Raw genomic sequence first — 18,352 nt, 5'->3', positions numbered from 1 at the left:
CCTTAAGCATTATATTTTGTTTATATTGTTTAATAAATGACAAGCATGTAACAAGCACTATGTGTTACTCTTGGTGTTTTAAAAATGATGAGAAAGATATAGTTACCAACTTTCATTTACTAAATTTTTAGAAACCAGAAATTCAACATATCACAAGAGAAAGTAATAACTGGCACATGGCAAATACCTATTATTTTAACAATTCAGGAGTCTGAGGAGAATGAATTCTTGTCCCCAGAAGTCTAAGGCTGTTCTGGAATAAACAGTGACCTGATTTCAAAACTAAATAAGTATATTAAAAGGAAAGAAGAAGGGTATTATTTATTTTACCAAAAGATTCTTTTCTTTGTAGATAGTTGACTCTAGTTTATCTAAAAGAAGATTTTTACTTGAATTTTAAATGGATTTTAAGATCAAAATAACATGCATTTTCAATTGTTTATCTATTTGATAAAGTGATGGCCATCTGTGTGGAAGACTTACTTAATACCATTTACTGTAATGGGATTTTCATGTATCACAAGTGGCTTGATAGAATGATAGATGATGAATCTGTTCTCTTCATTTTGCATTATATATGTATATGTATGTGTGTGTGTGTGCTCGTGCAATTGTGTGTGTGTGTGTGTGTGTGTGTGTGTGTGTGTGTGTGCAGTGACATGATAGTTCCCACTCTGGAATTCAACTTATAAAGAGGTTGAATTATTTCAAGACAATCCTGTCTCATTCAGGGAAAATAAGAAATTGTACATTTAAGTATTTTTAAATTGTGTGAAGAAATAGTCACAGTGACTGGACTGGGGCAGAGAATTATGAGAAGGACCCCTGGGGCTGTAATTCCATTTTGTGTGAAATTTGGGATTTTTTTTTGCTAGTTTTATAAAATAATAGAGAAATGCCTTAGGTTTCTCTAGAAAGTGGGCTGTTCTGTAACTTTTAGTGGAATCGCAGACTGTCCAACTGTGCCTATTCTCATATCCTACAATAAGTTCTTCTTTTGAAAGCTGGAGCAGCCACAGATACATTCAGACACATTACCTTACATTTTATAGCTCTTAAATCTCTCTCTAGAAATGTTAAGGCTAGCAACATCTGTTAAAATCAATTAAAATGGAGACCAGACCTGAAGAACCCTGAAGCAGAGAGATAGATGTAGAAAGAACTGAACTCTGATTTGATTTTAAGTTGCAAATGTAAGTGAAGCTTGCTTTGTTCCATTTTTTCCAAGTGTCTACATTTAGAAAAATTGAAGCTTAGGGCAAACCTATAAAAAGACTCCAAACAACTCAAAGGACTAGGGCTTCTCACAAGGATGAGAAAATAAGGTGGTTATGTAGCTGTAATCAACAGCATGTATTCTTTGCTTCACATCTGTGTTCATACTGTGAAAGTGCCATCCCTGTAATCCTTCAGTGGTGCCACAGACAAACAGTATTTGAGTAGAGGCTGACTGACTTATCAGTTGCAATTTATTCAAAAAAGTGCTTTAAAATGTCAAAAAGGTATCTGAATTTACCTCCTAACACATAAAAAAATAAACAACTGAAGACAGCACACAGTGAATAAAAAATGATCAGGGCCATCTCTGTATGGAGACTATAAGCAAGAAACATGTGATTTGCACCTCATCCCTACTCAATGCACCTAATCTAATCTATTTATTTCTCAGTAAATGAAAACAGACATTAATTGAGCAAAAACCCAAGCAGGATATGCTGAGATGTAAATAGTCATGTTTGACTGAAAACAGTTGTTGAAAGGGCTGGAAAAATGTGTGAGAGTACTTGCTTCACAAGCATGCAGACCTCTGTTTGGATTCTAGCACTCATGTAAAAAGCTAGGCATGGCTGTGCATGTAACCCAAAGCTGTGAAAGGCAGAGACTGGAGGATCACTAGACCACCAAGCTAGCTCCAGCTACAAGGAAAGATCATGTCTCAAAGCAATAAGACCTGGAGGGGCCTGATGGCATACACCTTTCACCTAACACTTAGGAGGCAGAAGCTGGCAGATCTCTGTGAGTTCAAAACCAACCTGGTCTACATAGTGAGCTTTAGGACAACTAGGGCTATATAGAGAAACACAGTCTCTGATTGATTGATTGATTGATTAGTTAATTAATTAAACTGAGATAGAGAGTGATGAATCAAGGCATCCAACATCCTCCTCTAGCTTCCACATGCATGCACTTACTATTCCCCAACACATACTTTTGCATACGCCACACTCACATGCATACATACATATTCACTTAAACACACATAAAAATGTACACAAAGACTTTGAACGGGTTAAATAAATCTCTTCTGCTTATCTATCTCTTTTACAAACATGCATACTCACACAATGACTCACCAAGATAAACGATAACATAGGAACTGTTCTTAATAACTTACAGCTTAGCATGCTTTTCTGTTTTGCAAGAGATGCATCTCTGGATGGTTGATTGGTTCACTCCATAGATTCCAAGCCAAGTAAAAGTTCCTCCTACTGTAATTGTCCAAAATGTGTGCCGTCTGAGGGGATCTACATCAAAGCTGTGACACAGGAAGGAGGGAGTAACAGAGACATTTCTTTGGTGTCTGGATGTTATCCTTTTATAAAATCACATAATAAAATTTTATAAAGGGTGACAAAATAGCATTGCACATACTCAACTACATTCATCCGGGATCCATTTCTTGCTTGCTCTAATACATTGTGGAACCCACCAGCATGATTTGATCCTTGAATGAGAACTGTTAAGAAGCCCACAATCATGACAACCATCTGAAATGCATCTGTCCACACCACTGCTTTTAAACCTCCCTAAAATGGGGAGAATGGTATGAGTTATTGAAAATGAGGTCTGTAACCCCTCCAACTCCAGTCTCCCTGTTACTAAATCATGCAAAGCTCATCCTGAGTGTTACTGAACATCTTTTAAGTGACAAGTTCTGAGTTAACATATGATGACAAAATGGTAAGTGAAGGAGTTAGGTCACCTCTGGAATTCCATGTATTCGTAAGTTTAATGGGAGAACTGGAAATTAAATAAGAATATGTCTGGAGAGTATGAAGGAAAAGAAAGTGTCTCTGAGGAAACGAGAGAAGCCTGGGAGATACAGATGGAAGGTGTGGATAGACCAAAAGGTAGGTTGATGAATTTTCTGGAAGTCAGAGCAGATAGATTTAGATAAGACTGCCAAAATGATTTCCTAAGAACAAAGAGAGTATGATGACATGTGTTTCACAGTAACCATTGGTCAGCTACTGTGAATGGCAAGTCTGGAGATAGAACAGAAAGTTCCCAGTTTATTCTCATTTCCCATGTCCAAGATGATCATGAAGCAGGGCAGAGATGTAAAGAACTCCATGGCTTTGAGAGATATTCAAGAGATAAGATTCTCATACTGCATGATTCATTAAATACAGGTGAGGAGACAGTGAAAGAATTGAATAATCACACAGGCCCAGTTGGACAACTTTAGACTTTTTATGTAACTAGTGATAGCATGTTTTAGAAAATTAGAGGGAGAGACAGAGAGACACACAGAGAGAGAACAATTAAGAAGAAATAAATAACAGTTTCTACATATGTGTAGAGGAAGACGTTTTAAGAGCAACATGGTGATTAGACAACCAGGCAAATACACCAGCATTTCAGAAAGATTAATCTAATAGTTCAGTTTAGTATAGTTATTGGCAAGAGGTTAAAACAGTGACTATACTAAACCTGCCTCCCTTTTAGTGGAGAGGGCAGGGAGAGAACAGTGCCCATTTTCCTCCCCAAGGATCTTGAATAAACTGAGGCTGGGGTTGGGTCCTTTTATTCCTGATTTTTCAAAGTTTCACATGATTCTAATGTAGAATTCTTGCTGATAACATGCACAGAAGGGAAGGAGGAAAGTGAGAGCCTGCTGTAGCATCCCATGACTTGAGTCCCCTAGGACCATAGTGAGCGTGACAAAGGCAATTAGGGAAAGATGAAGTAGCATATAAGAAGTGTTTTGCAAGTGGATAAGTTCCAGTAACATGAGAGAAGATGATATTTTTAACACTGAAAAGATATCATCCTGTTACTCCTCCAGAGTGTCAGTAACTTCTATGAAAAGTTGACATATTTATCTTTAGCTTAACAAGAAAGAAGACACTGGAGTAACCCATCATTTATTTAGTAATTAAAATGAAAATATAATTTTAAATAAACATTTAAGTCACATACTAAAAGCATTGTGTTTACATATGATTTCTCAAATCAAGTTTTGAAGAACGATAAATCTCCCTCCCCCAGCCCACATACACATCGCCTATACAACACTAACTTGATTTTCTTTAAAGTTGTTAAAACTACCAGGCATGTTGGCACAAGAACTTGGGAGACAGATCCAGGCAGACCTCTGTGAGTTTGAGGCCAGCCTGGTCTACAGAAAGAGTTTCAGGACAGCCAGAGCAAATAGTGAGATCCTGTCTCAAAAATCAAAAAACAAAAACAAACAAAGATGTTAAATCTTTCTGATTCAAACCTCCATTTTTCAGTACTATGAAGACCAAATATCAAGTGCCTCCATTTTCAGAGTACTTATCATTAGCTGTATAAGATCCTCACATACATGAACATCAGTGGGTCATTCAAGTGTACAGACTGTCAAATGTCCTTCTAAAGTGAAATATAGTCACTGTGAGGTCTTACCTGATTGTAATAACTATGAAGTCTTATCTCTCTCTCTCTCTCTCTCTCTCTCTCTCTCTCTCTCTCTCTCTCTCTCTCTCTCTCTCTTTCTCTTTCTCTCTCTCTCTCCCTCCTTCCCCATCTCACTATATTTAATTAGTCTCTGTTATATGAGATCTGATGTTCAGCCCACTATATTGCAAATGACCTGCATAGCAGGAATCACTTTTAAAAATTTCTTCCATTGACTATTTCCCAAGTGTGGTGCAAGATCCAAAAGTAAAAAAGTACAATATGAAAGTCACTGTTTGTAGCAGACTTTCTTGGACCATGAGCCAGCTCCCAAATCAAGATACAGAGGCTTATTATCAATTATGAATGCTCAGCCTTAGTTTAGGCTTGTCCCACTATCTCTTATAACTTAATTTATCCTGTTTCTCTTCATCAACATTTTGCCTCAGGGCTTTTTATCTTTCTTTCATTCTGTATGTCCTACTTCATGTTTGACTGATCGGCAGCTGGCTGGCTGGCTAGCCCTAGATGTCTACTTCTCTTTCTCAATCACTCTCTCTCTCTCTCTCATTCTCTCTTCTCTCAAGCCTAGATTCCTCTGACTACTTATTCTGCTATTGGTAGTTCAGCTTTTTATTCAACCAATAAAGTGCCTTAGGCCAGCAAAGCAACATATTTTACACCATTAACAAATGCAGCATAAACAAATGTAACACACTTTTATATAATTGAAGTAATATTCCACAACATAAACAAATCTGAAACACCTTGATGTAGTTAAAGTAATATCCCACAATATTTCCCACTATTATCTAAATAAAAAGAAAGGTTTTGATTTTGACATAGTAAGACTATATACAATTAGAACAATTATCAAGCAAAAATTATATTCACAATATCCAGTTCATCTGCATTTGGCAAATTCGAAGAAAATACTCCATTATTTATCCTGTCTTGGTGAGTCCAAAGTTCTGTACCCAATTTACCTTCTATCATAACTAAGGAACACTGTAACTATAACTATTTAGTTTTCAATGCCATCAAAGACTCCAGAAGGATATACTATCTGAGTAAACAGGAAGTACAATGCAAGCCACTTCCAAAACTATAGAAATGACAGAGACATCTAACTGCCTGGACAGTCACCCAAGATTCATCTGCAATATTGAAGCATCCATCTTCAGCCTATAGGTCTAGACAATCTGTCAGACTTTTCTATGAAGCCAGAATTTTGAAGGAATATCCCGCTTTTTTTTTTTAATTTAATAGATTTTTTTTCCTTTGTGTCCTGCTTGCCCAGTTTGTACAGCATACTGTCAGCAGTCAAGGCAAGGGCAGTTTCTTGCCCAAATGGCTAGCTTTGCCCCCAATGAAAGCAAACTCCATATGGAGGTTCTTTGATGCCCATCATATTTTTATGAAGTAGATTGGTGTTGCCAGGAGTAGACATGTCTCATTGTCATTAGAAGTCTTAGGTTATTAAATATCTTAAATGCCATATTTCGTATAGATGACTAGCTACTAACTTGCATTTCTTAATTATACATTATATTTTTAAATGAGCTGCATAAGCACAATGACCCAAACATGAATAGAAACACACATGCAGTATAACAAAAATAATTTAAAACTTTATATCAATATACCAAAATCTACACCAATGTAACATATATGAGGTTAATAGTTGTCTTTTTATCCTTTATCCACCTAAATGATTACAAATAACCATAACCCACCAAATGACCCAAAACCATCCACTCCACCTCTTGGAAATGTGGGTATTTTGTTTTCTAGACTGCTTCCCATTGTCTGAAGGCAATGGCATCTGTAGAGGACCCTGAGAAAATTGATATAACGGTCAAGTCCTAGGAAAATGAGTTGTAATATTTGTTGTCCAGTCTTGAAACTGTTCCCATGCAGAGGGATCAATATATACATGTCACCTGTCAGGTAGTCTTTCTTGGTTTATTTTTTTTATGTCTGTAGCCAAGATTTTCAGTTCTCTGCATCAAGCCTGTTCTCTATTAACCTTGAAAGAATCCACATCTTTTCATTTCCTATGGAAACAAAAGTATAACCTCTTCTCCAACACAATGCATTTTCTGAATTCCATTATAAAGTTAAAGCATCCCTAAAGCACCTAGGCTGGTTTGATTCAGCACCTCCTTTCACAATCCAGTGTCTCTCAGCAGCTATCATTTGTCCATCAGCATTCAAAAAATTCAAAGTCAACACAATACCATACAAGATCCAGATTTGCTGTTTATTTCCCATCTTTTTGTGTCTTATTCTTTAATATAACTTTACTCTCTCTTTAAAGACTTTACTTATAAACTATTTACTTCTTTCTATGACTGTCTATACCTATTTTCCTTTCTTTCTTAACCCTATGCATGTTTTCAAACACACTGTAACCTATTTAGAGGATTTTTTCCATCTGGACCTGTCTTTACTGAGTGTCTCTAGCCTTTTCTGACCTCATGAGCCAAACATTAAACTGCTCAGTAGATTTGCACTGGCAGCTGACTCTGTCCTGCTTAGGTCCGTGAGTGTTTAACCTGAGGCTGCATTTAACCACTCCAGCTCTAGGAAGCTGGTGCCTTCAGGTTGGCAGGCATTTCTACTTAGCTTGCTATTTCTACTTAGCATTCCACCTACTTGAGTGTTCAGTGTACAGCAGAGCCTTTTAAAGGTGCCCTATCCATTTCTTTCTTTTTCTTTTTTTCCCCCGAGCTTCTCGGGCCCTATGTGCAAACTCAGGCCCCCTGTTAGAATGCCAAATGTGGCAGGCTTTCTTGGACCGTGAACCAGCTCTCAAATCATGACATGGAGATTTACTATCAATTGTGAATGCTCAGCCTTAGTTTAGGCTTTTCCTTCTAGCTGTTATAACTTAATTTAACCTGTTTCTTTTCCTTTACATTTTGTCTTGGGACTTTTAACCTCTCTTTCATTCTGTCTGTCCTACTCCATGTTTGGCCGGCTGGCGGCTGCCTGGCTGGTGGCTGCCCGGCTGGCTATCCCTGGGTATCTCCCTCTTTCTCCCTTGTTCTCTTTCTCTCATCCTTCTCTTGAGATGAGATGCCTTCTTCTATTTATTCTGTCTACCAGCCCCAGCTATCCCTCTACTGCCTCACTATTATCTGTTCAGCTTTTTATTAGACTAATAAGGTGCCTTGGGCAGGCAAAGAAACACGTTTACATCATTAAACAAATACAGCATAAACAAATATAACATTCCTTAATGTAATTAAAGTAATATTCTTCAACATAAAATGTAACACATATTTACATAGTTAAAATAATATTCCACAACAACTGTTGGACAAATAAATTGTCTTTTTGGTGAGAATTGTCACCTCTTTCCTGGCTAGCTAGGGAAGAGATTCACCAGATGTGTGATGAGGACTCAGCTATATCTAATGACATCATTTCAATTCCACACTAACAAGCTTGTTGACCCATGAACAGTCAAAAGCAAGAATTTGGTCAGTCAACATGAATAAATGATAGTTTTAGGCATACAGGTTGTGCAAGAAAGATTGGAGGTGCCGAGCTGGTTAAAACATGAAACTTTGTTCTCTGATTTGTATGTAATATTATTAGATTTTCTATATTATTATTTGTAAAGTAAAAACTTATAAATAATAATTGTAATGTAGAGTTTAGGTTTAAGAAAAATGACCCCTTCCAAATTATGAAAGAATAACATGTGAATTAGGAAGATATCTATCATATTTAAAGCTTTAAAAAATCTTGAATTTGGGGCATTATCAAATTGCTTAAAATTTGACTTTTATGAATACAAGGGAAATTTTCAAAAGGATCTATTTAATAAAACAGCTAAAATGAAAAAGTGGTATCTAAATAAAGCATCTTCAATGTATCTAAGCAATAGAACAAGAAAATAAGTGATGACAAAATATAACAAATAGACAAATTTACATATAAATCATACTAAAACAACAATTACCAAATGCTAAAACTTGTGAATTTTTTGTATGGAATGCTTAGTAAAGATGTGTTTCACATTTCAGAGTCTTACTGATGTTGGAATATTTGTATAGATTTTATCATGGAGTTGCTAGTAATCCCAATACAAAATCTAAAATGCAGAAAAGTCTAAAGCATTTTGAGCATCCTTCCCACTCACAATAAGTACCAGATTTTGGTGGCATTTTGAACTTTTGGATTAGTTTGTATTTTCTTTCTTATCATCAACAGCAACACTACTTAAGCCAGTCAGCTTTTCCACAGTATTTCCTTTAGATGAATCCAAGGAAATGATTTGTTAGTCATAAGTACTCAGATTAACTGATATTCAGTTCCTCAAAGATAGCTTTGTTGGAAACCTAACTGTAATTTGAGAGTTGTTTGCCCTCAATTGGTGAACATACTATTTCACTATTTCCAGCTTCTATAATAAATAGTAAAAATTGCCAGGAAATCTGCCAGAAGAGTTCATGCATAGGCTCTTTTTTATGTCTTCCATATGTATACTGGTCAGTGTTATCACTGACATGCCTAAAGATGGACTTTTCTTTATCTCTAAAGATGGTACTTGCCAAACATAGATTCCTACTTTTGTCAATTCTAATGTACTTCAAGACATAGTATTTGTAAATATTGTCTTTTCTCCATTCTTGGTAAATATACCAAGTCTCCCCTTAGCCTCCAATTGAACATAAATTGAATTTCATTTTGTCATCAATATCTTTTGTTTCTTTTTTTAATTTCATCATCTTTCTGAAACATGCTGTTATTTTTTAAACTGTATCTTCCAAGATGACACTCATCTCTTCAAATGTGTCCCATTTATTAAAATAGTTGTAACATGACTATTCATGATATACATTATCGAACTAGTTTATGCATGTCTCTTTATTCAACATCTTGCAATTTAATATATAGTATTCCTGAAAGAAATAGCTCTTGTTTCAGGTTTCACTGTTCTTCACTTGTGGTGCATTGTTACATTCTATTTCTGATGATATAATATTTTAGTATTTATTTAGTATTGGGTTATTTTAGCGTCCTAAGCTAGATTCATTCTCCAGAAATGTTTTGTACTTTTTTACAAAGCATGAATCAAAGTGAGTTACTAAAGTTGAATCACATCAGATCCATCAAAATATCTAAGCTTAATTAGAAAGTCCCAAACTCAGCTGGTATCCATAGGAGCCTAAAGCTCACTAATCCAAAAAAGGACACACCTATGAGCTTGCCCTACAGAGAGTCTGGTCCATCTTGCCCAGTACTGTTCACACCTTCCTGATGATCAAACATTTAAGTTTTTTTCTATATTGTACTGTTTTGTTATTTCTATGTGGTGGGAGTGTTGAAAGATGTTTTGGGGGGCTCTGATATTCTATGAAATCTCAGCCACAAATCTAAAAATTATGTCTAGAATCTAGTTTCCTTTCTAATAGAGCAACAAACCTGTCATACATGATCAGGGTGGACAGAGGAATAGCCTCTTCTTAAGCAAAGTATGAGGAAATGTATAAGAATTATAGTTGTGAGAACAAAGAGAGAGAGAGAGATAAAGATAAATGTTTCAGTATTGAGAAATGGTGGGGTCCACAATATGTAAAAGAGAGATAAAAGCATCTTGAATTGTATATTATGGTGATATATGTCGCAAAGGGTATGTGATATGAGCATAATGTCAAATACATGGATAGCCAGCTATAATATGTCAATTGTCTTATTCTTCTTTGCTGTGCAAATAGACAATGTACCTACCTGGTAATAAGTAGTAAAGTATAACCAGAAAATTATATGATGATTCAGAAGAATAAAAGATTTCAATTGTATGAAATAGGTACAAAATAAGTACATATTAAATATTTATTGATCTAAATTTATTGTCAGAACTATATAAACATTCTAATAATACCACACAGCTTGGTTGAAAACTGAGAATTCATACAATCAAAATATTATACATTATCTTATATAAACAAGAGACAAAATAACCACAGATTCCTCAGATTATTAAATGCCAATGGTCCTTGATCATTCACATGCATGTACTTTGTCATTTTTCTTAGAATATCCAGAAAAATATAAATGTTATGGATTTTTGGAAGTTACAAAGGGTCACTTACCCTCTGATCGAGAATATATTTCTTTCACTAAACTATTTCTCATTAGACATGGTTTACTTGATGTCAACTCTTTTATTCTTCTGAGAAAGCTTGATTATTTTAGGATTTTAACTGGGCTACTTTATAGTCCTAAATTTGATTCTTTCTGCAGACAGGCTTTACACTTTTTTAAATTGCATGAATCAAAGTGAGTTACAAAACTCAAGCCACTTCAGATCTCTGCAATGACCCAAACCTAGTGAAATAGTTGCATGCTCAGCTGCTACCACAGGGACCCCAAAAGAATAGAGCTTTATTCTTCTGAATAATCTCAGAGCCCAAATACTCTTTATAATGATCACTGCCAAGACTTTTAAAGAAAAAATAGTGCCTTCCTCAAGAAATTATATCAGAAAAAGGCAATATGCCTTCATTTCGTTTTGGAATAGCTAGTCCCTCCATAATTACATGCCCTCTTGTTGGAGATTTACCCTTATCCCATATTAGGAAGTAGTTCATAATATTTTTTTCATGGCCCTATACATACCAAACTACAGTAGAATGTGCAAACGATTCCTGTTGCAAACACAGAGCCCCAGAGATCAAACCCAGTCACTACAAAAGAAGAAAAAACATTAAAGCAAACTTCTCTGTGAAAAGTAAAACAAGTTTGACCTCCTCTGCTTCTGTATCTTCAATCCTAGGTCAAGCTTTGGTGTTGCTTCTTAACTATGTCTACGGAGCAATCTGAAGCCACCTGTGCTGATTTTGAAGATTTTATTTCTGTCATCTATTTGTAAAGTGATAGGTAAACATCGCATGGAGGAAGAGCATGAATTTTGAGCTTGCTGCTAATTTTTAATATCAAGTATATATTTGATATACTTCTAGGCAATATAAGAAATAGTCTTGAAGCTAAGTTTTTGAGAAACTAGTACTTCCCAATGTAACAACACAGCTCAATTAATTTGACTACCAAGTTCTTTCAATATGAGAGATGTCACTGAGAAAGCTAAATCCCATTTTTGTTATTTTTCTTTCCAGGAATCTATTATTTTGAAAGGATCAGCTATACATCTCAATGTAACTATAAGCATCTTTTACTATTGTGCTCTGATTTTCTACTCTATGAAGTGGTCTTCAACACTGATGACCTTACTTAGTACTTATGAATATACAATACCAAATCTGCCATCATTTCAAATATTGAAAAACAAACGAAACACCCAAACAAACAACATGCAATTGAACTGTCTGTTCACAATCAAGCAGCTCTGTAAAGCAAAATCCATTAGGTATAGTTTATATTATTTTCAGTATTCAGTACATTTTTAGAGCTTCACACATGTAGTGACATTCAGAGCCTACTAACTACCAGGATATCTCTCCCATGAGGTATCAAATATATATATATTCAAAGCTGAGAATTCAGGAATCTTGAGGTGAGATATGCCAATAACTCACCTTGATTGAGAGCCAGAGCAGGGGCGTAGACCACGACTCCTGTGTAGAGAATCTGATGTAGACACAGGAACAGAGAGAAAGCAGCATGAGAGGGAAGCCGACCTAGAAAGTTTTTTATTGACCTTATTCTGAATAAGTTACTTCCTGCAGCACTTCACCAAACATTTCATTTTCACACAGTCCTATTTTAAAGTGGCTTACTCTCTATTTATAGGGGGAATTCACCTATAAGATGAAGAAAGATAGGTGAATTGTAAAGATTCTTACTAATTTTGTACTTGGTATTTTCTGAAGGATAAACAGCAACTCCGGAAGCTTTGATGGGCGGGAGGGATGGCTTCCTCAAGCAAGAGGACTGGGTTTGGGTCTGCAAAATCTACACAAACGCTGGCTAGGCATGGCAGGTTCCTTGTAATTCCAGCTTCAGAAGGTAGAGGGAGCCGTGGAGCAGATTGGTTAGAAGGATGGTTGTGTTTGTGAGTCTGGGAATGATTAAGAGACCCTGTCTTAAAGAATATGAAAAAGCAATCCAGGAAGATATCTGACATCTGTTTTTTCTACCTACACACACACACACCTCTGTGCACCTGTGCACCTGTGCATATGCAAATGAGCACACATACACATATGCACAGGACACATATAAACACATAAAAAGAATAAATAAAAATCAACAGCAATTTGCTACCAAAAAAAAAACCAACAACAACAAAAAAACAAAAAGCAAACAAACAAACCCTGAGAATAGAGATGGGAAAGTCTCTGAGAAGGAACTGTGCAAGGAAGATTGACATCAAAGGTGGCCGCCACTATCAGAGCTTGCTCTAATTTACATAATTGCAATTGATTCACTGGTGGAAATTAGTTAACTTCCATTTTATTTTAAACCGAATTTCATAATTTAGAACTATGTGAATATGAATCCCATGTGAATGCCATGGTTTTAAAATGCAAATATGGGCTGTTTAAGACATGAACTATGAACCAACAGCTGAGGGGCCCCCAACTGGATCAGGCCCTCTGATGGGTGAGGCAGTTGACTGGCTTAAAACGTTTGGGAGGCATCCAGGCAGTGGAACCAGGTCCTGTGCTCATTGCATGAGTTGGCTGTTTGAAACCTGGGGCTTATGCAGGGTCGCTAGGCTCGGCCTGGGAGAAGGAGACTGTACCTGCCTGGACTGAGTCTACCAGGTTGATCTCAGTCCTCAGGAGAGGCTTTGCCCTGGAGGAGATGGGAATGGGGGTGGGTTGGGGGGAAGGGGAGGGGGTGGGAGGGGGAGAACAAGGGAATCCGTGGCTGATAGGTAGAAATGAATTGTATTGTAAAATAAAATGTAAATAAATAAATAAAAAACAAGCACGGAAATGCAAGTGCTGCCCCACCCCCCAAAAAAAAGAAGTATTGCTTTTTACAAGTTGGTTGTACAGTGTCAAATGGTCAGCCCTGAAAGCAGACATACAAGGAGTATCATATGTGTATGGACTTAAAAGGTATATTTAGGAATAAATTTGTATATACATGTGCATATATGCATGCAATAACAATTAGTGAAAAAATAGGCAATGAATTAGAAGAAGAATGGGAGTTGGGTATATGGGAGGTTTAGGAGGGAAATAAGGAAAGGGAGAAATGTATTTAAATTGGAATCTTAAAAAAAAGTAAGACTGATTGGGATAGGAACCTTATGTAGTACACTCACCATTTAATTAAATATAGCTAGTAGCTGGAAGGGAAAGGATTATTCACCTCCTATTTTAGGTAAACCCTTCAAGCAGAGGCAGGGTTTTAGGAGGGCAGGAGGTTATCCTGTAGCAGAGGGTACTAGGAGGGTGGCAGGAAACAGCTTTTGTGTGTGCAGTTGAGCTTGGGCAGCTTAAAGAATCCCAAAGCCCATGTGGGGAAAGAATCCATAAGAAAGAAGCAGGTATGTTAATGGAAATTACTGCAGTAGAGGCAAGGAGCTTAGAGAAAAAGCAAGCTTTTCTGGTGTGATTCAGTTTATCAGATCAGTTTACAAAATTAAGCCAGGTGAGGTAGTGCATAAAACAACCCAGGACTTGAGATACAGAGGCAGGAAAATTTCCAGACTGGGTTATATTGGGAGAACTTGTCTCCAAATAAAACAACAACATAATAACTTATTAGATCTTTCCATAATTAAATCTTTAAAATGTTGAAAGGATGAAATAAATTTGAAGAAAAATCTTTTCTCTGTGGCTTCTGATACAATTTGTTTTTATTATATATATATGTGTGTGTGTGTGTGTGTGTGTGTGTGTGTAATATACATACAATTTGTATTTGCATGTACATGTGTATACATACATGGATTTGTATGTACATGTGTATATACACATGTATGGGGTTTTTTTTGTGTGTGCGTTAGTTTTTTGAGACAAGGCCCTGATTAACATCACTATGTAAACCAGAGTGTCCATGAACTCAGGGAGATCCACCTGCCTCTGCCTCACAATGCTTGGATTAAAAGCCTGGGCTACCATGCCCAGCTTACAATTTGTTTCTAGTTGTTGGTCCAGACATATGGAGTCTATATTGGGTAGATTCATCTCAGGATAATTACATATCTTAAAAGTGCTTTCTTTAGAAAAAGATAATAACTTTTTAGTATCAAAGCTGTCCTTTAATTGAGAGCACTTCCCCTCAAAACAAACAGAACTGAAGCTATTTCTTGTCACCCTCAATTCCCGGTCCTGCCACAATCCTTCTCACCGTCTGCACAATGTAGATGACCGTTGCTGCATAGCGAACTATTTTGTTGAATCGTAACTGTAAGTACTAGAAAACAGAGAAAGGCACGCAGTTAGTGAGTTTTAGACAAGAGTTGTGTTTAGGTTTCTATTTGTGTGAAGAGACACCATGACCATGGCAACTCTTATAAAAGGAAATATTTAATTGTGACTTGCTTACAGTTTCAAAGGTCCATTATCATCATGGTGAGGAGCATGGCTACTCCATCACTGTAGAAATCCTTCAAGACAGAAGTTATTATTGACAATACAGAGTGCTTAAGAAATTCCTCCGGCCATGCCGCTAGCATATGGCAGAAGTGGCTGTCAAAGCCAAGCAGGTTGACATTAGAGTTTATTCTGTTTACCTCTGGGCCATACTGCCAATTCTTGTAAAGCATAGGCCAAACCCAATATAACCTCACAGGTACTTACATAAAATCCTCATGTGCTCCTGTTACAGTACTAAGGGTTTTAAAGCATCCTGGCTCACAATAGTACTTTTAAAACAAGTTTGTATCTAAATTTAACATGTAAATTTGAAAGGAGTCTTAAATCTCTTCAGTTATGTGTTTGCAGTTTGTGTAATTGCCTTTGTTGTATCTCATTCACTTTACCAAAACCAGTTACAAGTTACAAGGATTGGAGAAGGCAGCTTGCTCCATGTAAACGTATCATGCAATCATTTTAAAGTAAACATAGAAACTTTGGTAACCTAACTGTGTTTGCAGGGCCACATTCACTCAAATTTGTCTGCAGAACAAGTTATCTCTGATTACCTGAGGTGAGCACTGTGATTTTTGTGCCAGCAAAGACCAAATGTGTTAATACAGTTAAATACTTAGAACAGTACTTAGTCCACAGCTAAATACTATGCAGACAACCTTAGGTTATAAATGTTTTATGTATGTATTGTTAGTCTCACTTGCATGAACGGAAGCCCCATAAGGGTAGATCATTAGTTTAATGCATATCCTCAAAGCCTGAAATGTACACAGGATGAGTAAATGCTTTATGAGTATTTATGGAATAAATGGCTAGTCATAGCATATATTCTAAGAGGCAACATGGACATAGAGTTGAGAACGTTCAAAACATTTCTAGAACAAAATTAGAAAACCCAGCAATATCTTCTGCAGTCAAATGCTCACACATGGATGGGAAAACCCAGGCCACATGTGCATTTTCAGAAGTACATTACTGTTTAATGGCATGTGTGCACATTTTTAGAGCTAATCATAAATTTAGCTATTATCTCTTGAGTTTGTGTCTCAGACTATGCCTATTGAATTTCCCAACTGCAATTAATTTCTCAGCATCAGGATAATTAACATTGAACATTTGGGATATGGCAGGCTCTCTGTATGTCTTAAGACTTCCTTTAGAGTATTCATTTGCCTGAATGGCTTTGGAAGGCTAAACAAACATAATAGTCCATCTCACTGATTTTTTTATGATAAGTTTTTTATAAGTCTTCTGCTGTGACTTCCAGAGTTTTCATTGACAGTGAAATTCTATGTTTTTTTTTCTTTCTTAAAAACTGCTTTATCATCAATCTTAAATACTGGGCATAAAAATTCAGTTTTGAACATGTTGGTTTTATTGAACATTGTTTCAAAGCCAAAATTCCATGGTCTTATTTTCCACTCATTACAATTATTTACATATTTTTATTATTTTGGGATTCCTTCTTACTGAAATATTTCTCACTTTTCCAAAATACTCTTACTTGCTTCTTAAAAATTGGAATTTAGTAATAATTAGCATTAGAGATCTACTGTTTGATAGATGGGCCATAAAAAAGATCATATACAAAGTAGCTTCTCAGTAGATTTTTATTTAGTATTAAAACATGCCTAACTTACCTATCTAGATCTCAGTTTTCTCAGCTGAGAAATTATAATGTTAATAGCATTATATCTTTTCATTGTCTTTCACCAACTAAACATAAATATTATAAATATAAATATTTCTCACTTTTTCCCAAAATATATTTTACACATTTATGCTCAGTAAATCATGGGAATAGCCAGTGAGCGTAACATTATTAATTGCCTGCTACAAAGTGACAAAATATAACACTCCCACCCATAATGCATTCTATCTTTTTTTTTTTTTTTTTTTTTTTTTTTTTTTTAGTTTTTTGAGACAGGGTTTCTCTGTGTAGCTTTGCCCTTTCCTGGAACTCACTTGCTAGTCCAGGCTGGCCTCGAACTCACAGAGATCTGCCGGGCGGTGGTGGCTCACACCTTCAATCCCAGCACTCCGGAGGCAGAGCCAGCCAGGCATTCTATCTTTTTAACAATATGGAATTGCCTTGAAAGTACTACCCCATTACTGGTGTCAGGATTATATGCATTCATGGAACATCAACCCATGAAGGAAAAGAAAAACCCTCCAAGTGGAAAGTCAGTGGCATCTCCCAAGGCACTGGATAGGGAGGAGGTGGTCTCTTACCTCATAGGTGCTTGTGATGCCAGATCTGTAGAACACGGGAAGAAAGAGTTCAGATGTGCAGAGGACCACAAAGGCATACGAAATGATGAAAAGGAGGAAGGATGCTCCGAAGCGGTAGACTTCAGCAGGAGTCCCCAGGACAGTGACAGCTGACATGAAGCTGGCTGTCAGAGACAAGGCTACAGGGCCAAAGCTCATTTGTCTCCCTCCTACCAAGAATTCCCGAGATGTTGCTTTCTTTCTCTCCTTTATGGCAAAGAAGACACCAATTCCAGAGGAGATGACGAAGAGGCCTGCAAATACAACATAATCCCAAGCTTCGAAGTTCTTCACCTCCATTGCTCAGAAGTGAACACAGGAGTCTCTTTCAAGCAGGGCTCAGGGAGATGTTTCCCACAACAAATGCTCTTTCCAGAGGGAAGAATGTGATTCTCTGAAGAGTTTAAGGCTCACCTATACATGTGTAAATATCCAGATGCTAATTATCCTCAAAGTTCTCAAAAGCTGACTGTGAAAATAATTGATGGTGGTACTAGTACCAAGGGGGAAAAATTAGAAATATAAATCTGATTCTGGTCACAGGTTGTCTGCTCCTCTCCCGAAGCACATGCCAGAGAAGGACTTCAGATGTGTTCTGAAGTTAACAGCTGGGGGTAGAGGGAGTAGACTAGCCAGATAGCATGCTTTTTTTTTTTTATCCCCTAGATATTTTTAAATAAAAGTTAAACATTATTAAGAAACATGGAAGTGATAAATTTTGACTACTTCAGCATTTTTCATTCCTGAAGTGGAATCTGAAAATGCAAACACCACTGTCAGTGGCATCTGCCTCCTGACTAAGGGAGTGTGGAGCATGCATACCTATAATTGCCTGGGTGGAGGGTAAAGAGCAAAGAACTGGTAATCCAGAGACCTTTGCTCATGTCGTGGCT

The 18,352-nt window shown here is 36.6% G+C and overlaps 1 protein-coding gene across 1 annotated transcript in view; it reads right to left on the bottom strand.

Annotated features, from left to right (window-relative positions):
* Slc5a12 (solute carrier family 5 member 12) overlaps nucleotides 1–18,065 on the bottom strand; it is a 45,036-nt gene extending 26,971 nt beyond the window's left edge. Inside the window, exons 1-6 of the mRNA XM_028882381.2 lie at nucleotides 17,421–18,065; nucleotides 14,947–15,012; nucleotides 12,216–12,267; nucleotides 11,299–11,366; nucleotides 2,653–2,807; nucleotides 2,396–2,536 (exon numbers count right to left, since the gene is read on the bottom strand). Coding sequence (XP_028738214.1) covers nucleotides 2,396–2,536; nucleotides 2,653–2,807; nucleotides 11,299–11,366; nucleotides 12,216–12,267; nucleotides 14,947–15,012; nucleotides 17,421–17,759 — 821 coding nt within the window. The 5' untranslated portion in view covers nucleotides 17,760–18,065. The remainder of the gene's footprint in view (nucleotides 1–2,395; nucleotides 2,537–2,652; nucleotides 2,808–11,298; nucleotides 11,367–12,215; nucleotides 12,268–14,946; nucleotides 15,013–17,420) is intronic.
* Nucleotides 18,066–18,352: the final 287 nt, after the last annotated feature.

The sequence above is a fragment of the Peromyscus leucopus genome, chromosome 4 (genome assembly GCF_004664715.2).
Source record: "Peromyscus leucopus breed LL Stock chromosome 4, UCI_PerLeu_2.1, whole genome shotgun sequence".
Taxonomy (NCBI): Eukaryota; Metazoa; Chordata; class Mammalia; order Rodentia; family Cricetidae; genus Peromyscus; species Peromyscus leucopus.
Note: the sequence above shows the minus strand (reverse complement) of the source record. Positions and strands in the feature narration are given on the sequence as shown.